Consider the following 21,325-nt stretch of genomic DNA (forward strand, 5'->3'; position numbering starts at 1 on the left):
AGCCCGTGGCTGTTCAACATGTTCGCTCAGTCCCTCGAGTGGATTCTCTTACACAAGGTCGGCTGTCAGCAAATTATCCACTACCTAGACGACTTCTTGTTGATAGAACGGCCAGGCACACCTCCGAGGGATCTCGACAAGTTAAGGACCGTCTTTGGGAACCTCAATGTTCCCATCGCTGAACATAAGGTGGAAGGACCCGCACATTCAATCACCTTCCTTGGAGTCAATTTAGACACCAGCTCCATGAAAGCCAGCCTGCCCCTTGACAAACTAACCCGCATCAAGGCGGCACTCCACGAATTCACTCGGACCAGAGGATGTACAAGGAGACAGCTGCAGTCGCTGTTGGGCATGCTCAACTATGCCATGCGCATTATTCCACAAGGCCGTTCCTTTGTATCACGTCTGTTGGTCTACCTGTCTCAGGCTCAAGACCCGGATCAAATCCTCTGCCTAGACACCGCAGCTTTAGCAGACCTGGCAATGTGGGACGAGTTCCTGTCCAACTGGAATGGCATCTCTCTCTTCATCCCGTGCATCTCACCTCTCTCACCACAGGTAGTCACAGATGCCGCGGCCTCTACAGGGTTTGCAGCAATTTTTGGCCACCATTGGTTCGCCGGACCCTGGCCTTCTCAAATTCTTAGGATCCCGGGGTTTAGTCAATCCTCTTCACTCTTCGAGCTCTACCCCATGGTTGCAGCCGCCCAGCTCTGGGGCCCTACCTGGTCCGGACAAACGGTAGGCTTCACCACCGACAATCAGGCCACAGCCGAAATTGTCAATAAAGGCAGGTCTAAATCTCCCTCCGTGATGTCCTTCCTACGCAGGCTGGTGCAGCTGTCGCTACAGCACCAATTTAACGTTGTCTGCATGTTTATCCCAGGGAAATATAACCTCGCAGCTGACGCCCTGTCCCGTTTTAATTTCCGGTCCTTCTTTCTACAGGTTCCCAGTGCAGATACCGCATCAGCTCCTATCCCGCATTGGTCGCAGTTGACCCTGGACTAAAGCCGCATCTACTAGGAGCCACGCAGCTCATCAACCGTTCTTTATCGGACAATACTCTGAAAGCCTACCAGGTAGCCTGGAAGGCCTTCAACACATTTCTGGTTGCCTCCACAGTAGGCACCCCCACAGATGCTAGACACATACTAGCCTTCATCTCGTACTGCCACAACCAACTGGCCTTGTCTTTTAACACCATCCGCTTATATTTAGCTGGCGTTCAGCACTTCCTCTCAATCCAGGATCCTACCAATCCCTCTGTTTTTTCGTCCCACGCTGTCCGAGCCATACTACGCGGCATCCAAAAACAACAGCCGCCAGTGAAAGTCAAACGGCTCCCCATCACCAGTTCCATTTTCAGGGACATGTCCACCATACTCACCAGCTACCCCTTCGGTGCTCTCCCCAGTCTGGTCATACAGGCAGCCATTTACCTAGCCTTCTATGGCTTCCTTCGGCCCGGTGAGTTCCCTCACAACAGCCCACACAGCCCAGTCCTCCGCAGACGTCATCTGCTCCGTCACCAGGACCATTTCATCCTCCACCTCCCGATAACCAAGACCCAGCAGACAGGCACCGGCGTAGACATTCACCTCTACAAAACTAACAATGCCTGGTGCCCGGTCGCGGTGCTTACACAGCTTCTCTCTCAGCTACCCGAGCTCCCGGACTCTAGCCCTCTTTTACCCTTCCCGGTCAAACCACTAACTAACCACCAATTCATTAAGCATGTCAGGATTCTCCTCCGCAACTTGCTCCTCAATCCCAGTGAGTATTCCGGCCACTCCTTCCGCATCGGAGCAGCTTCATCCGCATCCCGGCATGGGGTCCCGGACCACGTCATCAAAAGGTTGGGCAGGTGGAAGTCGGCCTGCTTCACTCGGTACATCCCTAACCCACAGGTAGAGATGTCACGAGCATTCACTCAACTGGCTCAATAAAGATTAACCAGGAAACAATAAAAACTCTTATCCCTACCTGACTGTTTTGCCCCCTTATTTTGGTATACCGTCCATTAGACCAAGGCACACTTTCAGGTCCATTTCATATAAGGTGTCTCATGATAAGCTTGTTTTGTTCAGATACATATCGGCCATAGGGCTCCAGCCATAAGTAAGAAGGCCAGTATGGTGGCCTGAATTTATGGGAGGAGCCCGGGGGGGTATTTAACCAGCCCGTTCGCCTGTGGTAGTTGTCGGTTTCCGGTGCGCAATACCCTCCCTCCCATCCCCTTTTTAGGGCATTTATCTATAACATTTCTCTTCAATCACATTTATTCTAATTACTGGGTATGCCCCCTTATTTTGGTATACCGTCCATTAGACCAAGGCACACTTTCAGGTCCATTTCATATAAGGTGTCTCATGATAAGCTTGTTTTGTTCAGATACATATCGGCCATAGGGCTCCAGCCATAAATATATATATATGATTTTGGTTTTGCACAGAGCAGCCCCGATCCTCCTCTTCTGCCGGTGGTTTTGACTTTTGCTCTCCTGGTTTTTCACCAAAAGAAGCCACTTCCTATCACAGCATACCTGCGTACTCGATCGTAGGCCACCTCCATGTGTTTATAAGACACTCAGAGTGTTGCTTGGCCTTGCCCCCCACTTCCTCCTTACTAGCTATGTATTACAGCAGTGGGAGCCAATAGCTCCCACTGCTGTGTCTGAGCCAATAAATAGGAGGAGCCGAGAGAGCCTCTGCTCTTGTGCACGATGCTGGATTGAGATTGGGCTCAGATAGGTATAAGGGGGGCTGGGGGGGGGGGGGCTACGTGCAGAATAATTTTTACTTTCATGCATAGAATAATAAGCTTTCTTCTTTTACAACTACTTTAAGTAGGGAAATGCAACATTATTCAGGTTAATAATAATCTTTATAGGTATTATACCCCTTCCCCACTACATCCAAATTGAGAAAAAAAAAAGTTTCAGCTGTACATACACTTTATTTTTAATAGGTTTTTATTGAGTTTTTAATACAAAGGATAGTAAAACAGTCCAGGTGCAAAAAAAAAAACAGAGGTTCTAGCATTTAAGTGAGTCTAGCTCATCTCGATCAAGCAACATATATGATTATGTTAGTTAATGTATGTAATGACACATGTGCTTACATTTTCTACATTTAGTGTATGAATGTAGAGGGATAGGATCAGGGGTCAAGTCCTGGGGGAAAAAGTGTGGGAACTCCCACCCAAGATCCATTCACCCACCAAAAAAAAATAAAAAAATGATACGCTCATATGCACGAACGCTTCAAAGGTGGTATTTTTCATCCAATTTTCATATTGTGTGTATGAAGCTTAACTGTTAGTACATAAAAAAATAAACATAAATAGGGTAATTCTCTGAATAATCAGCATTCATTCAATTGTGCTTCCATGCAAATGTGAACATCATGTTTTGATCTTTATTGGGAAATGTTATTTTGTATATAGAGTGTTTATGTGGTGAGTTTACAACACAGGGTTAAACGGAAAGGTCATAAATTAAATGCACATTATCTGGACAGAATGCTTGGGGAGATAGTGATGTGTCCCTGCTTAGGAGATGTATGTTAGCTTGGGGGGCTGAAAACTCTGCAGGGCTCCAACACACACTCACTGCTATTCCAACCCTTCACATATTTCCACATAAACTTCCCTCCTGGCATTCAATTTTGCCAGGTATTGTGTTCAGCTTACCACCCCAAACTGATGTTCCTCTCTCAGCTCACCTCTCTCCCTGCATGTCCTGTGAGCAGAATAGCTGTGCTCCTCCTCCGGGTTCTCTCATCATATGGCACTGAAGATAGAGGAGGGGGGGATTCAGTGGCACACACAGAGCAAGTATGCAGGAGACTGGGGGGGGGGGGGGCGAGACGAGGAGACAGAAAATCAGAAATGGCCAGCAGGGAGGAGCGCATCATGAGAGGTCTGACTAAATACAATCTCTTAGCAGCAGGGACCTGATCTACCCATCAGCTAGCTGTGATTGACAGGTAGATCAAAGAGGAAGCTGTCATGGGGCCCCCTACTTGCAATGCCTGAATGGTCAGTCCACCCCTGGCGTGCGGCACTTACTATTGCGAGCTGTGTCGGCGGCTGCTGGTGTAGCAACTGCCACACAGCTCGCATACTTCAAAGTCATGCAGGACGTGGCTGCTAACGGGAACTGAGTTCCTGTTGTGGAAAAAGTACAGGAACTCCATTCCCATGCGTTTCTGCAGGACTTAAGCCCTGGATAGGATAGAGGGTTGGGGGAGGGAAGGGAAAGGGAAAAGGGGTTATAGGAGGGGAAGGGGAAATAGGGAATGTGGGAGGTAAGGGGATGGGTCACCAGCACATCAAGTTTGGATGTTTCAAAACAGTATAGAACAATCTAGAACAGAACAATTCACATGTGAACTTTACATTTTGGGTGCGTCAACCAATGGGACCATATTTTTTCTAGCTTTTCCAATTCACATTGTTGATTAAGATCCGCAATTGTGTTAGATATGGAGGGGGTTTCTGTGATTTTCTATAACCTAGTAATATTTATCTTGGCTGCTAGCAGGAGATGTATTTCTACATACAGTAGTACCTTGGATTACGAGCATAATCCATTCCAGAAGAATGCTTGTAATCCAAAGCACTTGTATATCAAAGCGAGTTTCCCTATAGGAATCAATGGAAACTCAGATAAATCGTTCCACAGCCACTTCTTGTCTATGCAGTACCGCATGTGGCCAAAGGTGGGAGGGCACTAGAGATACTCTGGAACACTCAGAGATCACTCGGAGACACTCGAGAACCAAGTGTTTCTGGGTGTCTGTGTGTCCTCAATTGGCTCCGAATGTCACAGAGAGGCTCTGAGCATCTCTGAGCATCACTGGCACCCCCGCACCTCTGGCCAAATGCGGTACAGCACACCCCAGAGGCTTGAATCCTGCTCGCCTTGTGAGACAACGCTCGCAAACCGAATCAGGATTTTTTTTTAAAAACAGCTTGTATTGCGAAACGCTCGTAAACAGAGTTACTCTCAATCTGAGGTTTTACTGTACACTTTATTAAGGCTTTATAAAGTACACAGATCAACTACACTCCAGGGTTCTTATTCCTGTAGTGAAATACAGATGTAATCAAATTGATTGTTTGGCAAAAACCCCTTGGCCTCATTTATACTAGTGGTTGGAGGGATTCCCATAACCACCCCTCCCTTAATCTGCAATGGCAGTTAACAGGGGTGTTCATATGCCGCAGTTGCGATGCTTCGCTCCCATAGTAAACATTTTCCAACATGTCATGATTGGCAGGCGCCAAGCCCGCCTTACGCAACCTATTTAGGTTTATTGGAAAGCACTGCAAATGCCCCATTACATCGCCCGTCACATCGCCTCCTCACCACCTGTCAAACGCCTCTGAAAATAAATCTGCATGCAGAATTAAATGCAGGGCTAAATCTAACAATAATCTGCATACATGTTCTAGGCCAGCTATTAAGAAAGAATTGAATCCATTGGATTAGCATGACAGAGTACTAACATTTTCAGAAGCTGATGTCAACAGTCTATATACCAAAAACAATTAGTAATTAGGAACATGCTTGGTGGTTCTGTTCCATATGATATCTGCCTTTACTGACCTAAACATACAGGCTCTGTAGCTGTAAACCTGACATTGGCTTCTCCAACTAATGAGGTACTGACTTGGAACAACCATGCAGCTATTGATGTGGAGAAGGTGAGAACATTCCATAAGCTTGTTCCAGTTCAGCAATTCACTAACTAGTGAATGCAGGGTGAAAATGACAGTCCTCAAGTCTATGAACTTTAAAATGGAGTAAGCGTAAACAGACTCAATATTACCTCGCTCATAAACTATATTTTATGTCCTAGTCGGGGCTCTCCCTCAAGGTAGCAAGTTTTACTGATTTGAGAAAGATTTAGTTTTTAATCAAATGCTTCAGTGAACTCTGGAAGCTGAGGGCAAAACACTAACATCTGCTCCCAACAAATGGTGTGTATAATGAACTAAGAGCAAAGAGATTACAGATGAGCTGGACACAATTTTTAGCTGACTTGGACCAGAGAGAGAGAGAGGAACTGACGGAAGAGGAGAAGAGAGAGGAAAGGAGAACAAGAAAAAAAAAAAAATGATGGTGGGGGGGTCTGGTTAGGGGTTTGATGTTAGGACAGAGAAGGGAAAGGAAGAGAGGGTATCAAAAGGAAGAAGGGAGAGAAAGTTCTGTGAGGGCATCACATAACTGACCATGGAGCCTGGCATGTTGATGGTGGCCTCTTGCGCAATTCCCATCCAAGCACCCTTGGTAGTGGAGATGGGGACTACTAGGGTAGGTGCCAGGAAGCTGGAACTTTGAGCTTGGAAACACAGGAGTCCTTCCAGCAGCAGTGTGGAGCCAGGTCACCAGCTATGTTCAGTAGCAGCCAGGCAGACAAGTGTAGGATTAGGCTCAATTTCAAGGTCAGGAACAGGTAGGAGTCGGTAACATGCTGGCGGCAGGATACCAAGTCAGAAGGCGCAATCGTGGTCAGAAGTCCAAGCCGTGATTGATAACACAAATGAGCAGTAGACACAGATAGTGTCAGATGTAGCTGGGTCAGGAACAAAGTAGCAGACTTTCAGGAACTCGGCATACAGGAACTAGAGCTGAAGACAAACCAACAATGAGGCTAGGCAGACCTTGAGTTTAAATAGGCCGCTGGACGCCAGGATTTGTGGGTGTGCATGTGTGCACTAATATCCGCTAATGCTCATTCGTGCATGCATTCTTGCTTGTTTGGTTAGGTTTCTATGCTCGTATCCCTGTAAAATCACATGAAGATGAGCACTTGACACATGGGAATTAGCACTTGACAGGGAGTTGAAGATAGATGGTGGGCATGAGACGAGACGCAAAAAGTGAGAAGGGAGAGATAAAGAAAGAAAAGGGTAGACAAGGAAAAGTCTCCTACACCTCCAGCCAAAAAAAAATGCAGTTGGTGGTGGGGAGTGACACCAGTGCCAAGTGAATAACTTGAGGCAACACTTATGTCTAGTTTCAATGACCTGGAGCTTGTAGTTGCATAAAAAAAATTTTTGGCTCAAGGAATAAGAGGTGGCGCAAGGACACTGCATAATAGTCTTGGTTTTGACCAGGATCAACAGGTGGAAAGCAAGTTGATGGTAGCAAGCAGGATAATAGTTTAAAAGTGTGGTTGAAGTATAGACGTTGGTACTGGGTAGTCAACAAAGCAGCAAGATCATAGGCAGAAGGCAGGCTAAGGTCGATAACAGATAAGAAGAAGATAACACCGATCCCAAGGCAAGCTGGGTTGGTAAGAGAGGGGCAGGATTGTAGGTCAGGTTTGCAAGTTACAGGAAAGTAACTGAAGACCATCCATCAACATCTGTTAGCAGGGTTAGGCCTTGGGGTGCGCATTAAACAGATGCTTGCACTGCAGTGACTTTGTGTCAGAACATATACATGTCTCAACACCAGCTCTCGCTCACATCAGCCAGAAAGAGGAGATCTGGAAGTAAGTGATCCAGAGAAAGCTTAAAAAAGAGATAAAGAGAAAAAAAAGCAAAGAAATGGAGAGAATAATCTCAAATGGAAAAGGAGGAATCAAGGTTGTTAAATATAAAAGATTTCCTCAACCACTACCATTCGTCAATAAACTCTAACATGTAAAAAAGTCTTGGGGCTCTAAATGTAGCAGTGATGAACGCCCAACAACAATGCATACAGTAAAATATGTATCCAATTAGAAATGGCAAAGAAGGGGGTTGATTATCTAAAAACCGGAGAGTGCAAAATCTGGTGTAGCTCTGCATGGAAACCAGTCAACTTCCAGTTTTTTTTTTGTCATAGCGTAATTGAACATGATGACGTTTTTGCACTCTCCAATCTTAGTAAATTAACCCCAAGATGTGTTATTAAGTAGCGTGTATTTTACTGGATGTTTTTGATCCCCTGTAGATTTTGTACGTTTTCCCACTTACAAAGAAATTAAGGGTCTATCATTTTTTTATCATAGGTGTATTTTAAATGATAGAGACAGAATATCAACCAAAAATCAGGAAAAAAATATGATACAAATGCTATAAATAAAGTTGCAGTCCACAGAGTAAAATAAGTATTTGTCTTTTCAAATATTTTATTGAATACAATACAGTAAAAAGAGTCATACAATAGATTTGTAGTTAAGTAAGATGCATAAAAGTGGGAAATTAGGCTTCTCGGTATATTAACAAGAGGTAAATACTATAATAAAGTCATGTAATTTGGGATATATTTGTAAAAATGGGATTTTTATATACAGCTTACCTGTAAAATCCTTTTCTTGAGAGTACATCACGGGACACAGGAGCTTCATTACATAGTGGGTTATATAGGCACCTCTGGTGATTGGACACTGGTTGACCCAATTAAAGAGAATTCCTCCCCTATATAACCCCTCCCATTTGGGAGGCACCTCAGTTTTGTAGCAAAGCAATAAGAAACCACGTAAAACCCAATTGTACTCTCAAGAAAAGGATTTTACAGGTAAGCTGTATATAAAAATCCCATTTTCTTGATCATACATCACGGGACACAGGAGCTTCATTACATAGTGGGATGTCCCATAGCAATGCTCAGGTTGAGGGGAGGGAGACACAGATCATAAATCTAGACCGCCAGGGACCTGAGGACCTAAACTGCAGCTTGCAGTACACTGCGCCCGAAGGCGATATCCTCTTGCCCTCTGACATCCACCTGATAGAATCTGGTGAATGTGTGGACTGATGACCAAGTCGCAGCCTTACAGATCTGAGCCAGGGAGGCCTGGTGATGCACTGCCCAAGAAGCACTTACAGCCCTAGTAGAGTGCGCTTTCACCTGAAAAGGAGGAATCTTCCCCTTTAAGTCATAGGCCTGAGAAATAACCTGTCTGATCCACCTTGAGAGAGTGGACCTTGACGCTGCCTGACCCCTTCTAGGGCCTTCTGGCAGAATAAATAAACAGTCAGTTTTTCTTATCTGAGCAGTAGCTTGAAGATAAAGACTGATTGCTCTAACCACATCTAAAGTGTGTAAGGATTCTTCCTCTGTGGACTGAGGATTTGGAAAAAAGGATGGTAGGATTATATCCTGATTCAGGTGGAAACCTGAAACCACCTTAGGTAGAAAGGACCTGTTGGGACGCATAGCCACTCGGTCCTTATGGATAATTAAATAGGGCTCTTTACAGGAAAGAGCTGCCAATTCTGATACCCTTCTAGCCGTGGATATGGCTACTAGGAAAACCAGCTTCTTTGTCAAGAGAGCTAAAGAAGCCAGATGCAGAGGTTCAAATGGTTGGGCTTCTAAGGCCGAGAGAACCAAATTCAGATCCCAAGGGCATACCGGAGGTTTGACTGGCGGTTTTATCCACATAGCCCCCTGGATAAAAGCCCGTACTAGGGAATGTGATGCAAGCGGTCTTTGAAAAAAGACCGATAGGGCCGAAATCTGCACCTTGATGGTGCTTATGGCCAAATTAATTTCAAGGCCTGATTGGAGAAAGGCCAAGATTCTGCTAATGACATACCTTCTAGGATGCCATCTCCTGGGTTCACACCAGGAAACATATGTCCTCCAGATCTTGTAATAGATACGCCTGGAGGCCGGCTTTCTGGCATTGACCAGAGTGGAAAGGACTGGCCCCGAAAGACCACGGCCTCTCAAGATGTGGGTCTCAGCAGCCAGACCGTCAAATTCAGACTGCGTAAAGCAGGATGGTAAATTGGACCCTGTGAGAGCAGATCTGGCCGGAGAGGGAGGGTCCATGGCCTGCCCACTGCCAACTTCATGATTTCTGCGAACCATGGTCGCCTGGGCCAAGCCGAGGCCACTAGAAGGACCGACTTCGCCTCCCTCTTGACCCTTCCCAGGAACCGCGATAGCAGCGGGCTCGGGGGGAAGGCATAGATCAGATTGTACTGATCCCAGGGAACCGTCAGAGCATCTGACCCCTGAGCAAGTGCATCTCTTGTCCTTGACACAAAGTTGTCCAGTTTCCTGTTGAATCTGGATGCAAACAGATCCACGTCTGGAGTGCCCCACTTGTAACATATGTCTCGAAACACATTGGGGTGCAGAGCCCATTCTCCTGGGCACAACTGCTGGCGGCTGAGATAATCCGCCTGCCAATTCTCCACTCCTGGGATGAAGACTGCAGAGAGGCACGGAACATGCTCTTCTGCCCAGACAAGTATGCGATTCACCTCCTTTTGGGCCACCAGACTTCTGGTACCGCCCTGGTGATTGATATAAGCCACTGCGGTGGCATTGTCGGACTGAATCCGAACTGGGAAACCTCGCAGTCTGTGAGACCACTCTCTGAGTGCCATGTAAACTGCCCGAATCTCCAAGATATTTATGGGCAGCAGACTTTCAGTCGCAGACCATTTTCCCTGCGAGCATGTTCCCTGCAACACGGCTCCCCAGCCTGTCAGGCTGGCATCCGTTGTGACAATCTTCCATGAGAGGGGAAGAAAAGTTTTGCCTTTCAGCAAATTCCTGGTTTGTAACCACCAGACAAGACTTTTGCGTGCCCGAGGGGATAAACGCATAGGAAGATCCAGGGATTGGGGCTTCCTGTTCCAAATCGCAAGGATGCATCTTTGCAGGGGCCTTGAGTGGAACTGGGTGAATGGGACGGCCTCGAATGAGGCGACCATTTTTCCCAATAGTCTCATACATAAGCAAATGGAGGAAGATCTTCTGCCCAAAATCAGGCGCACCAGATCTCCAATGGCCAAGGCCTTTGGCCCTGGAAGGAACACCCTGCCCTGAGCGGTGTCGATAATCAGACCCAGGTAATCCAACCTGGTGGTCGGCTGCAAAGACGACTTTTCTAGGTTTATAATCCAACCTAGGCGCCCTAGATGTTCTAGCGTTCTGGTGACGCTGCGACTCAGGCACGTTGTAGTTCTCTCTACGAGAAGCAAGTCGTCGAGGTAAGCCATGACGGCTATGCCCTGAACTCTTAGGTTTGTTAAGAGAGGGTCTAGAATCTTCGTGAAGACTCGGGGGGCCGTAGCTAGGCCGAACGGCAGGGCCACAAATTGAAAATGGCGCTGCTCTACCACGAACTTCAGAAACTTCTGGTGTGCGAGAAATATTGGCACATGGAGATATGCATCTTTGATATCTATTGATGCCATGAATTCTCCTCCTTGCAGGGAGGAGACCACAGTGCGTATTGACTGCATCCGGAAGGACTGGATATGTAAAAAACTGTTTAAGTCTTTCAGATCCAAGATAGGTCTGACACTTCCGTTTGTTTTTGGAACGGTGAAGAGATTCGGATGTAAACCTGAACCCTGATCTTTCGGGCTCACTTCTACTATCACACCCTGGGATAGTAACTGATCTAAGGCCAGGAATAGCGATTTCTGCTTTATCGGATCCTTGGGGATCCTTGACCTTAGAAACGAGAAGGTGGAATCTTCTGAAACTCTAGCTTGTAGCCCAGAGATACTGAAGAGATCACCCATTTGTCCTGAATCTCTTCCCGCCAGGCGCCTGCAAATTGCAGGAGCCTTCCCCCACTCGGCCGAGCGGGGGCGCCCCTTCACAAGGAGGTCTTGGGGGTCTGCTTGGCAGGCTTTCGCCCCCAAGTCTTTTTCTGTCCCTGGGCTCGGCCCTGAGGCTTTCTAGCAGCGGAGGGCTGGGAAGGCCGTCCCCACTGTTTAGAGCTTGATGCTTCGGGAGAAAGAGTACGCCTGAATGAAGGACGTTTGCTCTTTTTGACTGGAAGGAGTGTAGACTTACCTCCCGAAATATTTTGGACGGATTTATCTAATTCTCCCCATTCTCTCTACGAGAAGCAAACGTTCCCCTTTAAACGGAAACCCAGTCAAATGCTTTTTGCATGACATCTCAGCAGCCCAATTCTTTAGCCATAGGGTCCTTCGCATGTGAACCAACATGAGGGACAAACGTGATGCTTGTTGGACAGAATCCAAAATCGCATCAGTTATGAAACACAAGATGTGAGGCAATTCTGCATATTTCTCTACTTCCTCACTGGGAAGGAGTTCAAACATCTGTTTAACTTGTTCCGTGAGGAACTGACACAACCCCACGGCTGCGACTGTAGGTTGCACCACAGCGCCGGCCCTGGAAAAGGAGGCTTTTAATAAGGTTTCCAGCCCCTTGTCAGCTGGATCCTTAAATACCTGCGCTTTATCCAAAGGACAAGCTAGGTTTTTATTCACACAAAAAACCGCCGCATCGACAGATGGGACCCCCCATTTCTTGGTGAAACTTTCCTCCACAGGATAATGCATAGAAAACCTCTTGGGAGGAGTAAACAGTTTATCGGGATGTCCCCAGTCCTCATACATCAATTTATCCGTTAAAGGATGAATTGGGATGGAACAAGCAGTCTGTGGGGCTTTCCTGACTCCCAGGGAAGAGACAGAGGATGTAGCGATTTCAGCAGCCGGCATTCTGAATGTGGTACGCACCAATTCAGTATAATACTGCACCTGCTTTCTGAGTGCCTGGGAGGAGGGGACTATCTCCTCTTCCTCTGACTTATCCGACTGCTCATGATCCCTTATCCAAAGATAGGGATCCCTCCTCATTTTCAGAACAATTATCTGAGAGAGGGATTTCAGCAGAGGGAGGGGATCTACCCCTTTCCTGCTATCTTTTAGGGAAGCAAAAATAAAATTAATGATCCTTCCTTCAAAACCCTCCAATGTAGCCCTAAGGGAATCTCAGTGATATAAACCGGGGCTGCGACATTAGGAGAGGCTGCAAACCTGACAGGTGCACTGACTCGTTATGAGAGGCAGGCTCCAGTCTTGCAGAGGGGGATGGTAATTCACAGGCACTTTTGGAACCCCTGGACCTAGGCGGTGACTTGCCAGTGCTTTTATTACCTGCCCCTGAAATCCTCTTACGAGGAGACATAGTCCTAAGCTACAAAGCAGAGGTACTAGTACAAATGCAATCACTTGTTGTGCTTAAAGTCTCACAATAAATCAATATATGCTTAACTGCACAACCTGATGCTGAGTAGGTGTCTTAAGCACTTTCAGACCGGACCATTTTGCTGGTAAATGACCAGAGGTCTTTTTACACTTTGGCACTGCGCTGCTTTAACTGGTAATTGCGCGGTCATGCAATGTTGTACCCAAACAAAATTTGCGTCCTTTTCTTCCCACAAATAGAGCTTTCTTTTGATGGTATTTGATTGCCTCTGCGATTTTTATTTTTTGCGATATAAACGTAAAAAGACCGCAAATTTTGAAAAAAAATGATATTTTCTACTTTTTGTTATTAGAAAAATCCAATAAACTCAATTTTAGTCATACATTTAGGCCAAAATGTATTCAGCCACATGTCTTTGGTAAAAAAAAAGTCAATAATTGTATATTTATTGGTTTGCGCAAAAGTTGTCACATCTACAAACTAAGGTACGTTTTCTGGAATTTACGCAGCTTTTAGTTTACGACTGCCTATCTCATTTCTTGAGGTGCTAAAAGGCAGGGCAGTACAAAACCCCCCCAAATGACCCCATTTTGGAAAGTAGACCCCCTAAGGAAATTGATAAGAGGCATGTTGAGCCCATTGAATATTTTATTTTTTTGCCTCAAGCGATTGAATAATGACCAAAAAAAAAATTTTTTTTTTTTTTTACACAAAGTTGTCACTAAATGATATATTGCTCACACATGCTATGGGCGTATGTGAAATGACACCCCAAAATAAATTCTGCTGCTTCTCCTGAGTACGGGGATACCACATATGTGGGACTTTTTGGGAGCCTAGCCGCGTACGGGGCCCCGAAAACCAAGCACCGCCTTCAGGCTTTCTAAGGGCGTAAATTTTTGAGTTCACTTCTCACTACCTATTACAGTTTTGAAGGCCATAAAATGCCAAGATGGCACAAAACCCCCACAAATGACCCCATTTTAGAAAGTAGACACCCCAAGCTATTTGCTGAGAGGCATGTTGAGTCCATGGAATATTTTATATTTTGCCACAAGTTGCGGGAAAATTACAAACTTTTTTTTTTTTTTTTTTTTTTCACAAAGTTGTCACTAAATGATATATTGCTCACACATGCCATGGGCATATGTGAAATGACACCCCAAAATAAATTCTGCTGCTTCTCCTGAGTACGGGGATACCACATATGTGGGACTTTTTGGGAGCCTAGCCGCGTACGGGGCCCCGAAAACCAAGCACCGCCTTCAGGCTTTCTAAGGGCGTTACAGTTTTGAAGGCCATAAAATGCCAAGATGGCACAAACCCCCCCCAAATGACCCCATTTTGGAAAGTAGACACCCCTAAATTTAGGGGTACACTAGTGAGACTAGGTAATAAATGGCGGGTGCCCTGAAACTATAAAAAAATAACTAACCAACCAGCGTCACCTGTAACAGTTATATGGTGATCACTGGTAAAAGGGTTAACTAGGGGGCAATTAGGGGGCTTTATGCGGTAGTATATGGGGGTCCCTGGCGCTATAAAAAGCTGCAGCGAACCTAAATACCTACCTGCCTAACTAGCGTCACCTGTGACACTAATACAGCGATCAGAAAAACGATCGCTTATTAGGCTGGGTTCACACTGGAGCGATGCGGGAACGCCACGAATGCGCGGCGGGTTCCCGCATCGCATGCCTCCCGGCGGCAGTTCACACTGCCCTATGCGAACTGCTGGGAGTGTCAGTGAAATGTTACTGACACCCCCAGATCAGTTCGCATATCGCAGTGCGATCTGCAAACTCGGATCGCATGGTGTGAACACCCATGCGATCCGATTCTGCTGCGGGCCAAAAAAAGGGTCCCGTGCGAATTTGCGGCGGGTGCGGCGAATGGCTGAACTCGAATCGCACAGAGATCGGATGTGATTTGCACTGCAGTGCGGTGCGAATCACATCCGTTCTCATAAACCGCTGCAATGTGAACTCAGCCTTAGTGACACTGGCGACGGGGGGTGATCACGGGGTTAAACCTTTATTGGGGGGGTTAGGGGGGTACCTTAGAACTAAAGGGGGCTAACCCTAACTGCCCTAACAGTTATTAGTCACAAATGACACCCGCCGGGTGATCAGGGGGTTAAACCTTTATTAGGTAATAAATGGCGGGTGCCCTGAAACTATAAAAAAATAACTAACCAACCAGCGTCACCTGTAACAGTTATATGGTGATCACTGGTGAAAGGGTTAACTAGGGGGCAATCAGGGGGCTTTATGCGGTAGTATATGGGGGTCCCTGGCGCTATAAAAAGCTGCGGCGAACCTAAATACCTACCTGCCTAACTAGCGTCACCTGTGACACTAATACGGCGATCAGAAAAATGATCGCTTATTAGGCTGGGTTCACACTGGAGCGATGCGGAAACGCCGCGAATCCGCGGCGGGTTCCCGCATCGCATGCCTCCCGGCGGCAGTTCACACTGCCCTATGCGAACTGCTGGGAGTGTCAGTGAAATGTTACTGACACCCCCAGATCAGTTCGCATATCGCAGTGCGATCTGCAAACTCGGATCGCATGGTGTGAACACCCATGCGATCCGATTCTGCTGCGGGCCAAAAAAAGGGTCCCGTGCGAATTTGCGGCGGGTGCGGCGGGTGTGGCGGGTGCGGCGAATGGCTGAACTCGAATCGCACAGAGATCGGATGTGATTTGCACTGCAGTGCGGTGCGAATCACATTCGTTCTCATAAACCGCTGCAATGTGAACCCAGCCTTAGTGACACTGGCGACGGGGGGTGATCACGGGGTTAAACCTTTATTGGGGGGGTTAGGGGGGTACATTAGAACTAAAGGGGGCTAACCCTAACTGCCCTAACAGTTATTACAGTCACAAATGACACCAATGCAAAAAAAAAAAAAATGACATTGGTGTCACTGTGACTGGGGGGCAGGGGTAATTGGGGGGGTGATCGGGGGGTAAAGGGGGGGTGTGAGTGTGCCTGGCATGTTCTACTGTGTGTGTAGAGTGTTGGTGCAACTCACCGATCCGCTCTCCTCCGTGTCGGAACGAAAAATACCGACACGGAGGAGAGAATACATCACTTCCTCTCCTGTGTTTACATTACAGGAGAGGAAGTGATGTCACCGGGGATTTCTATTCGTCGGGAGCGATCGCGAGGGGGTGGCCATGAATGAATGGCCGCCCCCTCGTCCCGGATCGCTCCCGGACGAAAACCGACCGCCGCAGGCACCGGGCGGGGGCCCGATCGGGCCCCCGACCCGCGGGAGGCAAGGGACGTACATGTATGTCCTTATGCCTGCCCGTGCCATTCTACCGACGTACATCGGCGTGCGGCGGTCGGCAACTGGTTAAGGTTTGCCTGGATCCAATCCCACACGGATGCTTACAGCCCACAGCTCCTGTGTGTCCAGTTACAGTCCCCTGACGCTCTGGGCTTTTTAAAACGGCCGTTTGGCGCCTGCACTACAGCATTGAGCACACTAAACGTGCACAGCTGGCAACCACACCCCCCCCCCCCTCCTCCATTAGGCCGGGAGCGCGCCCGGCGCGCGTGCAAGCGTCTGCGCGCGTGCACGAGGACCGCGGGATCCGGGGGGGGGAAGGAGAACCCAAAGGGAGCAACGTGGGACCCCTGGACCTGCATGGGACCCCTTTTTACCTTAACTTGTGGCAGGAACTGTAAGGGAGACGTGAGTAGCTGGAGAACCAGGCATTCACTGAGCGTGTTTGTATTGAAAGGCATGTAAGTATGCATCAGGCTGCTCTTACTCCATCTAGTGGTGGAAACCAGGTAAGACATACAACTACTCACAATGAAGAAATCCATTCATATATTAAAAATATATAGGATGACTTCCCTTACCTGTCCCCGCCGCAGGAATTGCTGATCTCAGACCAATTCCAGCCTTCACCCATCACGGCGGGTATTGTTAGCCAACCTTCAGGCGTATCTGGGGTTCTTACGAAAAGATCCTCCTACCTGGGCCATGTAAAAAGCTCTGCCAGAAACTTACGGGCGCCCTGAGTCAACAGTACCCCAAGTCTGGTTGTCCCAGAGCCCAGTCTTCCAATGGAGAGGACTTACAGGCAGAACCTCGTTTCTTCGGCAGACGAGGCCCGGGTACCATACCATCATGGGAGTCAAATATCGGCCCGAGGTATGGATCCGGTTTGATGTAGCCCTTCGGCCCTCGCCGGGACCCGCATAGAGCTAAGTTTTACGTGACCATCGACCAGACACTGGCGAAAAAAAACTGAGGTGCCTCCCAAATGGGAGGGGTTATATAGGGGAGGAATTCTCTTTAATTGGGTCAACCAGTGTCCAATCACCAGAGGTGCCTATATAACCCACTATGTAATGAAGCTCCTGTGTCCCGTGATGTATGATCAAGAAATAAGTATTTGATCCCCAAGCAAAACATTACTTAGGTAAGACATTTATTGCAGTTGGTTACCAGGTTTGCACACATGTCAGAAGGGATTTTGGTCTACTCTTCTTTACAGATCTTCTCTGAATCCTTAAGGTTTCTTGGCTTACTTAAGGTCTTAAGGTCTCTTAGCAACTCGAAGTTTCAGCTCCCTCTATAAATTTTCTATAGAATTAAGGTCTAGAGACTGACTAGTCCACTCTATGACCTTAAAAGCCCCATACACACTATCAGTTTTTCTGCTGAGTTTTTCCTTCAGGTTTACCAAAACCATGTAGTAGAAGGGCCTGCCTGATTGCATACACATTGCAACTCCTAAGATTTGACCTCATATTATATGGTTTTGGTAAATCTGAAGGAAAAACTCAGCAGAAAAACTGATAGTGTGTATGGGGCTAAAGAGGAAGTAAACCCTGTTGGGTTTTACTTTCTCTTTATTTCCCTGCAAAGGCATGACCCCTTTAGAAGCGGTACGATCTGCCCTTTCTAATGTGCACATGTGCCATAGACGTTGGCGCATAGCTTTATTGTAAATATCTCCTAAACCACGGAGGTTTAGGAGATATTTCCAGAACCTAGGGTAAGCCTTAATATAAGCTGTCATCGGGGGTGGGAGAGTTAGATGGACTAGCAGATTTAGATACACTATCAAATTGAAGCCAACCACCAGCTCACACTGCAGTTACACAGCTAGGTACAGCAACAGATTTTTTTTATTTTGGGATAAAGGTTTATAGGAATAAATTAAAGCTGATGATTGTAAGCCCTGTAGGTGCAAATAAAGGAAAGAAAGCCTAAAAAAGAAAACAAATGCAGCCACCGCATAAAAGATTTAGTAAGGTGCAATATAATAATTTTCTTTTGAGTTTAATGCCGCTTTAAAGTAAACCCAAACAAAGGGGAAATGTAATAAAGCACCAGTGATGTGACATAGTGGGTTCTTTCACATTACCTATAATGATATGACACTATAAAATTCAATTTGAAATAAACTCCCATGATCCGAAACCTGACTTCACCCACTTCTGATTCTTTCATGTTCGGAGAGGCTGTCATCATAGTGATGAGCCAATAAAATTCATGCACATTCTCTTTAATTGTACACTGTCAGAACAATGAGACAATATTCAGAGCGATTGACCTGAAAGGGGGTATTTTACACCTGCAAAATAACGTGCCATGGAATCTTGAGGAATCAGCAGTATATTGTAAAGCTGGTATAAAATCAATATACAGTTTGTTTCATGTTTGCCATACTTGGAAATAATCATAATAAGAATAATTATCTGCTCTGTTTTTTTCAGGATTTGACTGGAGTTTGCACTTTAAATGGGAACAACTCTCTGTGGAGCAAAAAGCTAAACGATCAGATCCTACAGAGCCAATAAAGTGAGTCCGATATCTGGTATAAATGGTATAAAATAATTATAATCTAAGACTTTGTGTGATTCTGAGTCCCTAAACTGAATTCCAGGTGAATATATATAAAAAAAGAAACACCATTTATTTCAGTTCTTTTATTCATTAAGAAATTATTATATGCATTTTAAATGCAATTAGGGAGGTACTCACATTTGTCTTGATACATGCTTTCTACTACCCCCTTTAACAGCAGCACTAAGGGGTAAGGAGCTGGTCAGACTCTGTTGTATTTACATGTGCTGACATAAAGAGAGAGTAATGAGCTGAGTAAATGTAGGCACGGGGTACATGAAGCCTAATAGTGAAAGTGAGGTCAACTACAGGCGGTCCCCTAGTTACAAACATCCGACTTACAAACGGAGGGAGACAACAGGAAGTGAGAGGAAATCTACCACTAGGAAGGAAAATTCTCTCCTGTAAGCCCTTGTACACACGGTCGGAAATTCCGATGGAAAATGTCCGATCGGACCATGTTGTCAGATAATCCGACCCTGTGTGGGCTCCAATCTGGCTTTTTCCGTCGGAATGTCCGACCAACAAAGTTTGAGAGCTGGATATAAAATTTTCCGACAACATGATCCGATCGGACTTTGTCCGATCGTTTGTAGAGAATTCCAATCGGACAAAGTGCTACGCATGCTCAGATCAAATTACGAGACCAAAGCTATTGGCTACTAGCCTGAATGTAGTCCCGTTGTAACGAACGAACATCATCACGTTCCGAACGATCGGATTTTCCGACAACTTTGTCCGACCGTGTGTATGCAACACTAGTAAGCAACACCTATCAGTGCCCATCCGTGCCACCTATCAGTGCCCATCCGTGCCACCTATCAGTGCCCATCAATGCCAACTATCAGTGCCCATCCATGCCGCCTATCAGCGCCCATCCATGCCCATCTGTGCCGCCTATCCATGCCCATTGGTGCCGCCTATCCATGCCCATCTGTGCCGCCTATCCATGCCCATTCGTGCTGCCTATCCATGCCAATCCGTGCCAGCTATCAGTGCCAATTTGTGCCACCTATCAGTGTCCATCTGTGTCGCCCATCAGTGCCGCCTATCAGTGCCACATATCAGTGCCCATCAATGCCAACTCATCAGTGCCACTTCATTGGTGCCACCTCATCAGTGCCACCTTATCAGTGCCGCCCCACCAGCGCCCATCAGTGAAGGAGAAAACTTACTTATTTACAGTGTTTTAAAACTGAAACAAAAAAACATATTTCTTTTCAAAATTTTCGGTCTCTTTTTATTTGTTTAGCAAAAAATAAAAACCGTAGAGGTGATCAAATACCACCAAAAGAAAGCTCTATTTGTGGGAAAAAAATGATAAAAATTTCATTTGGGTACAGTGTAGCATGACCGCGCAATTGTCATTCAGAGTGCGACAGCGCTGAAAGCTCAAAATTGGTCTGGGCAGGAAGGTGTTTAAGTGCCAAGTATTGATGTGGTTAAGAACAAACCTACAGTCCCCATCTTGTTTGTAACCTGGGGACTGCCTGTACCTGAATGTGCTGTGTGGCAGGGCTGTGTAAAGTTCAGTACTTGTGTGACAAAATAGCAAATCCTTTGACAAAAAAAACCCCAGCTCCTATAGATGTACAGTATATCAATCATGTATTTTTACAAAATGCCAGATAGGTTTAAAGGTAACGAAAAGGATGCAAGTGGGCAGATGCTTGGAATATCTCAGATTTTTCACAGTTGACTGTTCTTTCCAACATGAATGATTAATGCAACTCTCTACCCTTAAATCACAGGTCTCCTGTCATAGCCGGAGGTCTATTTGTAATCGACAAATCCTGGTTTATTCACTTGGGGAAATATGACACGGCCATGGACATCTGGGGAGGAGAGAATTTTGGTAAGAAACGAATGAAATCTTACCCATCCAACCTAATTAAAGCATTGTATTTCAATTATTTCTAGCCTACTTATATTTTTTATTATTTTAGATTATCAAATATAACTATTGTTTATATTGTTATTACAATGCTGGTGTTATAAAATAAAGTGTATTCGGTGACCATGGATTTCCTTAAATTCTTAGTGGAAAGGAACCACAAGTCAATCTGTTAAAGCAAAGTGACTCTTTAGGAGAATATGTGGTCATTATAGCTATCTGCTTGTGCACAATATAGTATAGGCACTTCCAGGTACCTGCTTGAACCCTTTTTTAATTATTAGAGGAACATGGTGTTCTGAAAAGGTAGATCAAGCTGCAAGAGTAACATTGATCTAACTCTAGTACTAAACCCCAGCCCAGCCATCAATCTAACCCTAATCATTCTTAACCTTGATCATCAACCTAACCCTCATCCTAAATCCCCTAACATCAATCCAACCCTGATCCTAAACGCCAATCATCAACCTAACCCTCATTTTTAACCCCAACCTTCAACCTAACCCTCATCCTAAACCCCATCCATAAACCTAACCCTCATCCTACACCTGACCATCAACATAACCCTCAACTTTAGCCCCAACCTTCAACCTAACCCTCATCCTAAACC

The 21,325-nt window shown here is 46.0% G+C and overlaps 1 protein-coding gene across 1 annotated transcript in view; it reads left to right on the top strand.

The window, feature by feature from the left end:
• GALNT14 (polypeptide N-acetylgalactosaminyltransferase 14) overlaps window positions 1-21,325 on the top strand; it is a 716,679-nt gene that overhangs the window by 563,798 nt on the left and 131,556 nt on the right. Inside the window, exons 8-9 of the mRNA XM_077485880.1 lie at window positions 18,692-18,776; window positions 20,573-20,676. Of these exons, the coding sequence (XP_077342006.1) occupies window positions 18,692-18,776; window positions 20,573-20,676 (189 nt within the window). The remainder of the gene's footprint in view (window positions 1-18,691; window positions 18,777-20,572; window positions 20,677-21,325) is intronic.

The sequence above is a fragment of the Lithobates pipiens genome, unplaced genomic scaffold (assembly GCF_037356315.1).
Source record: "Lithobates pipiens isolate NorthernLeopardFrog02 unplaced genomic scaffold, aLitPip1_a1.2 Scaffold_18, whole genome shotgun sequence".
Taxonomy (NCBI): domain Eukaryota; kingdom Metazoa; phylum Chordata; class Amphibia; order Anura; family Ranidae; genus Lithobates; species Lithobates pipiens.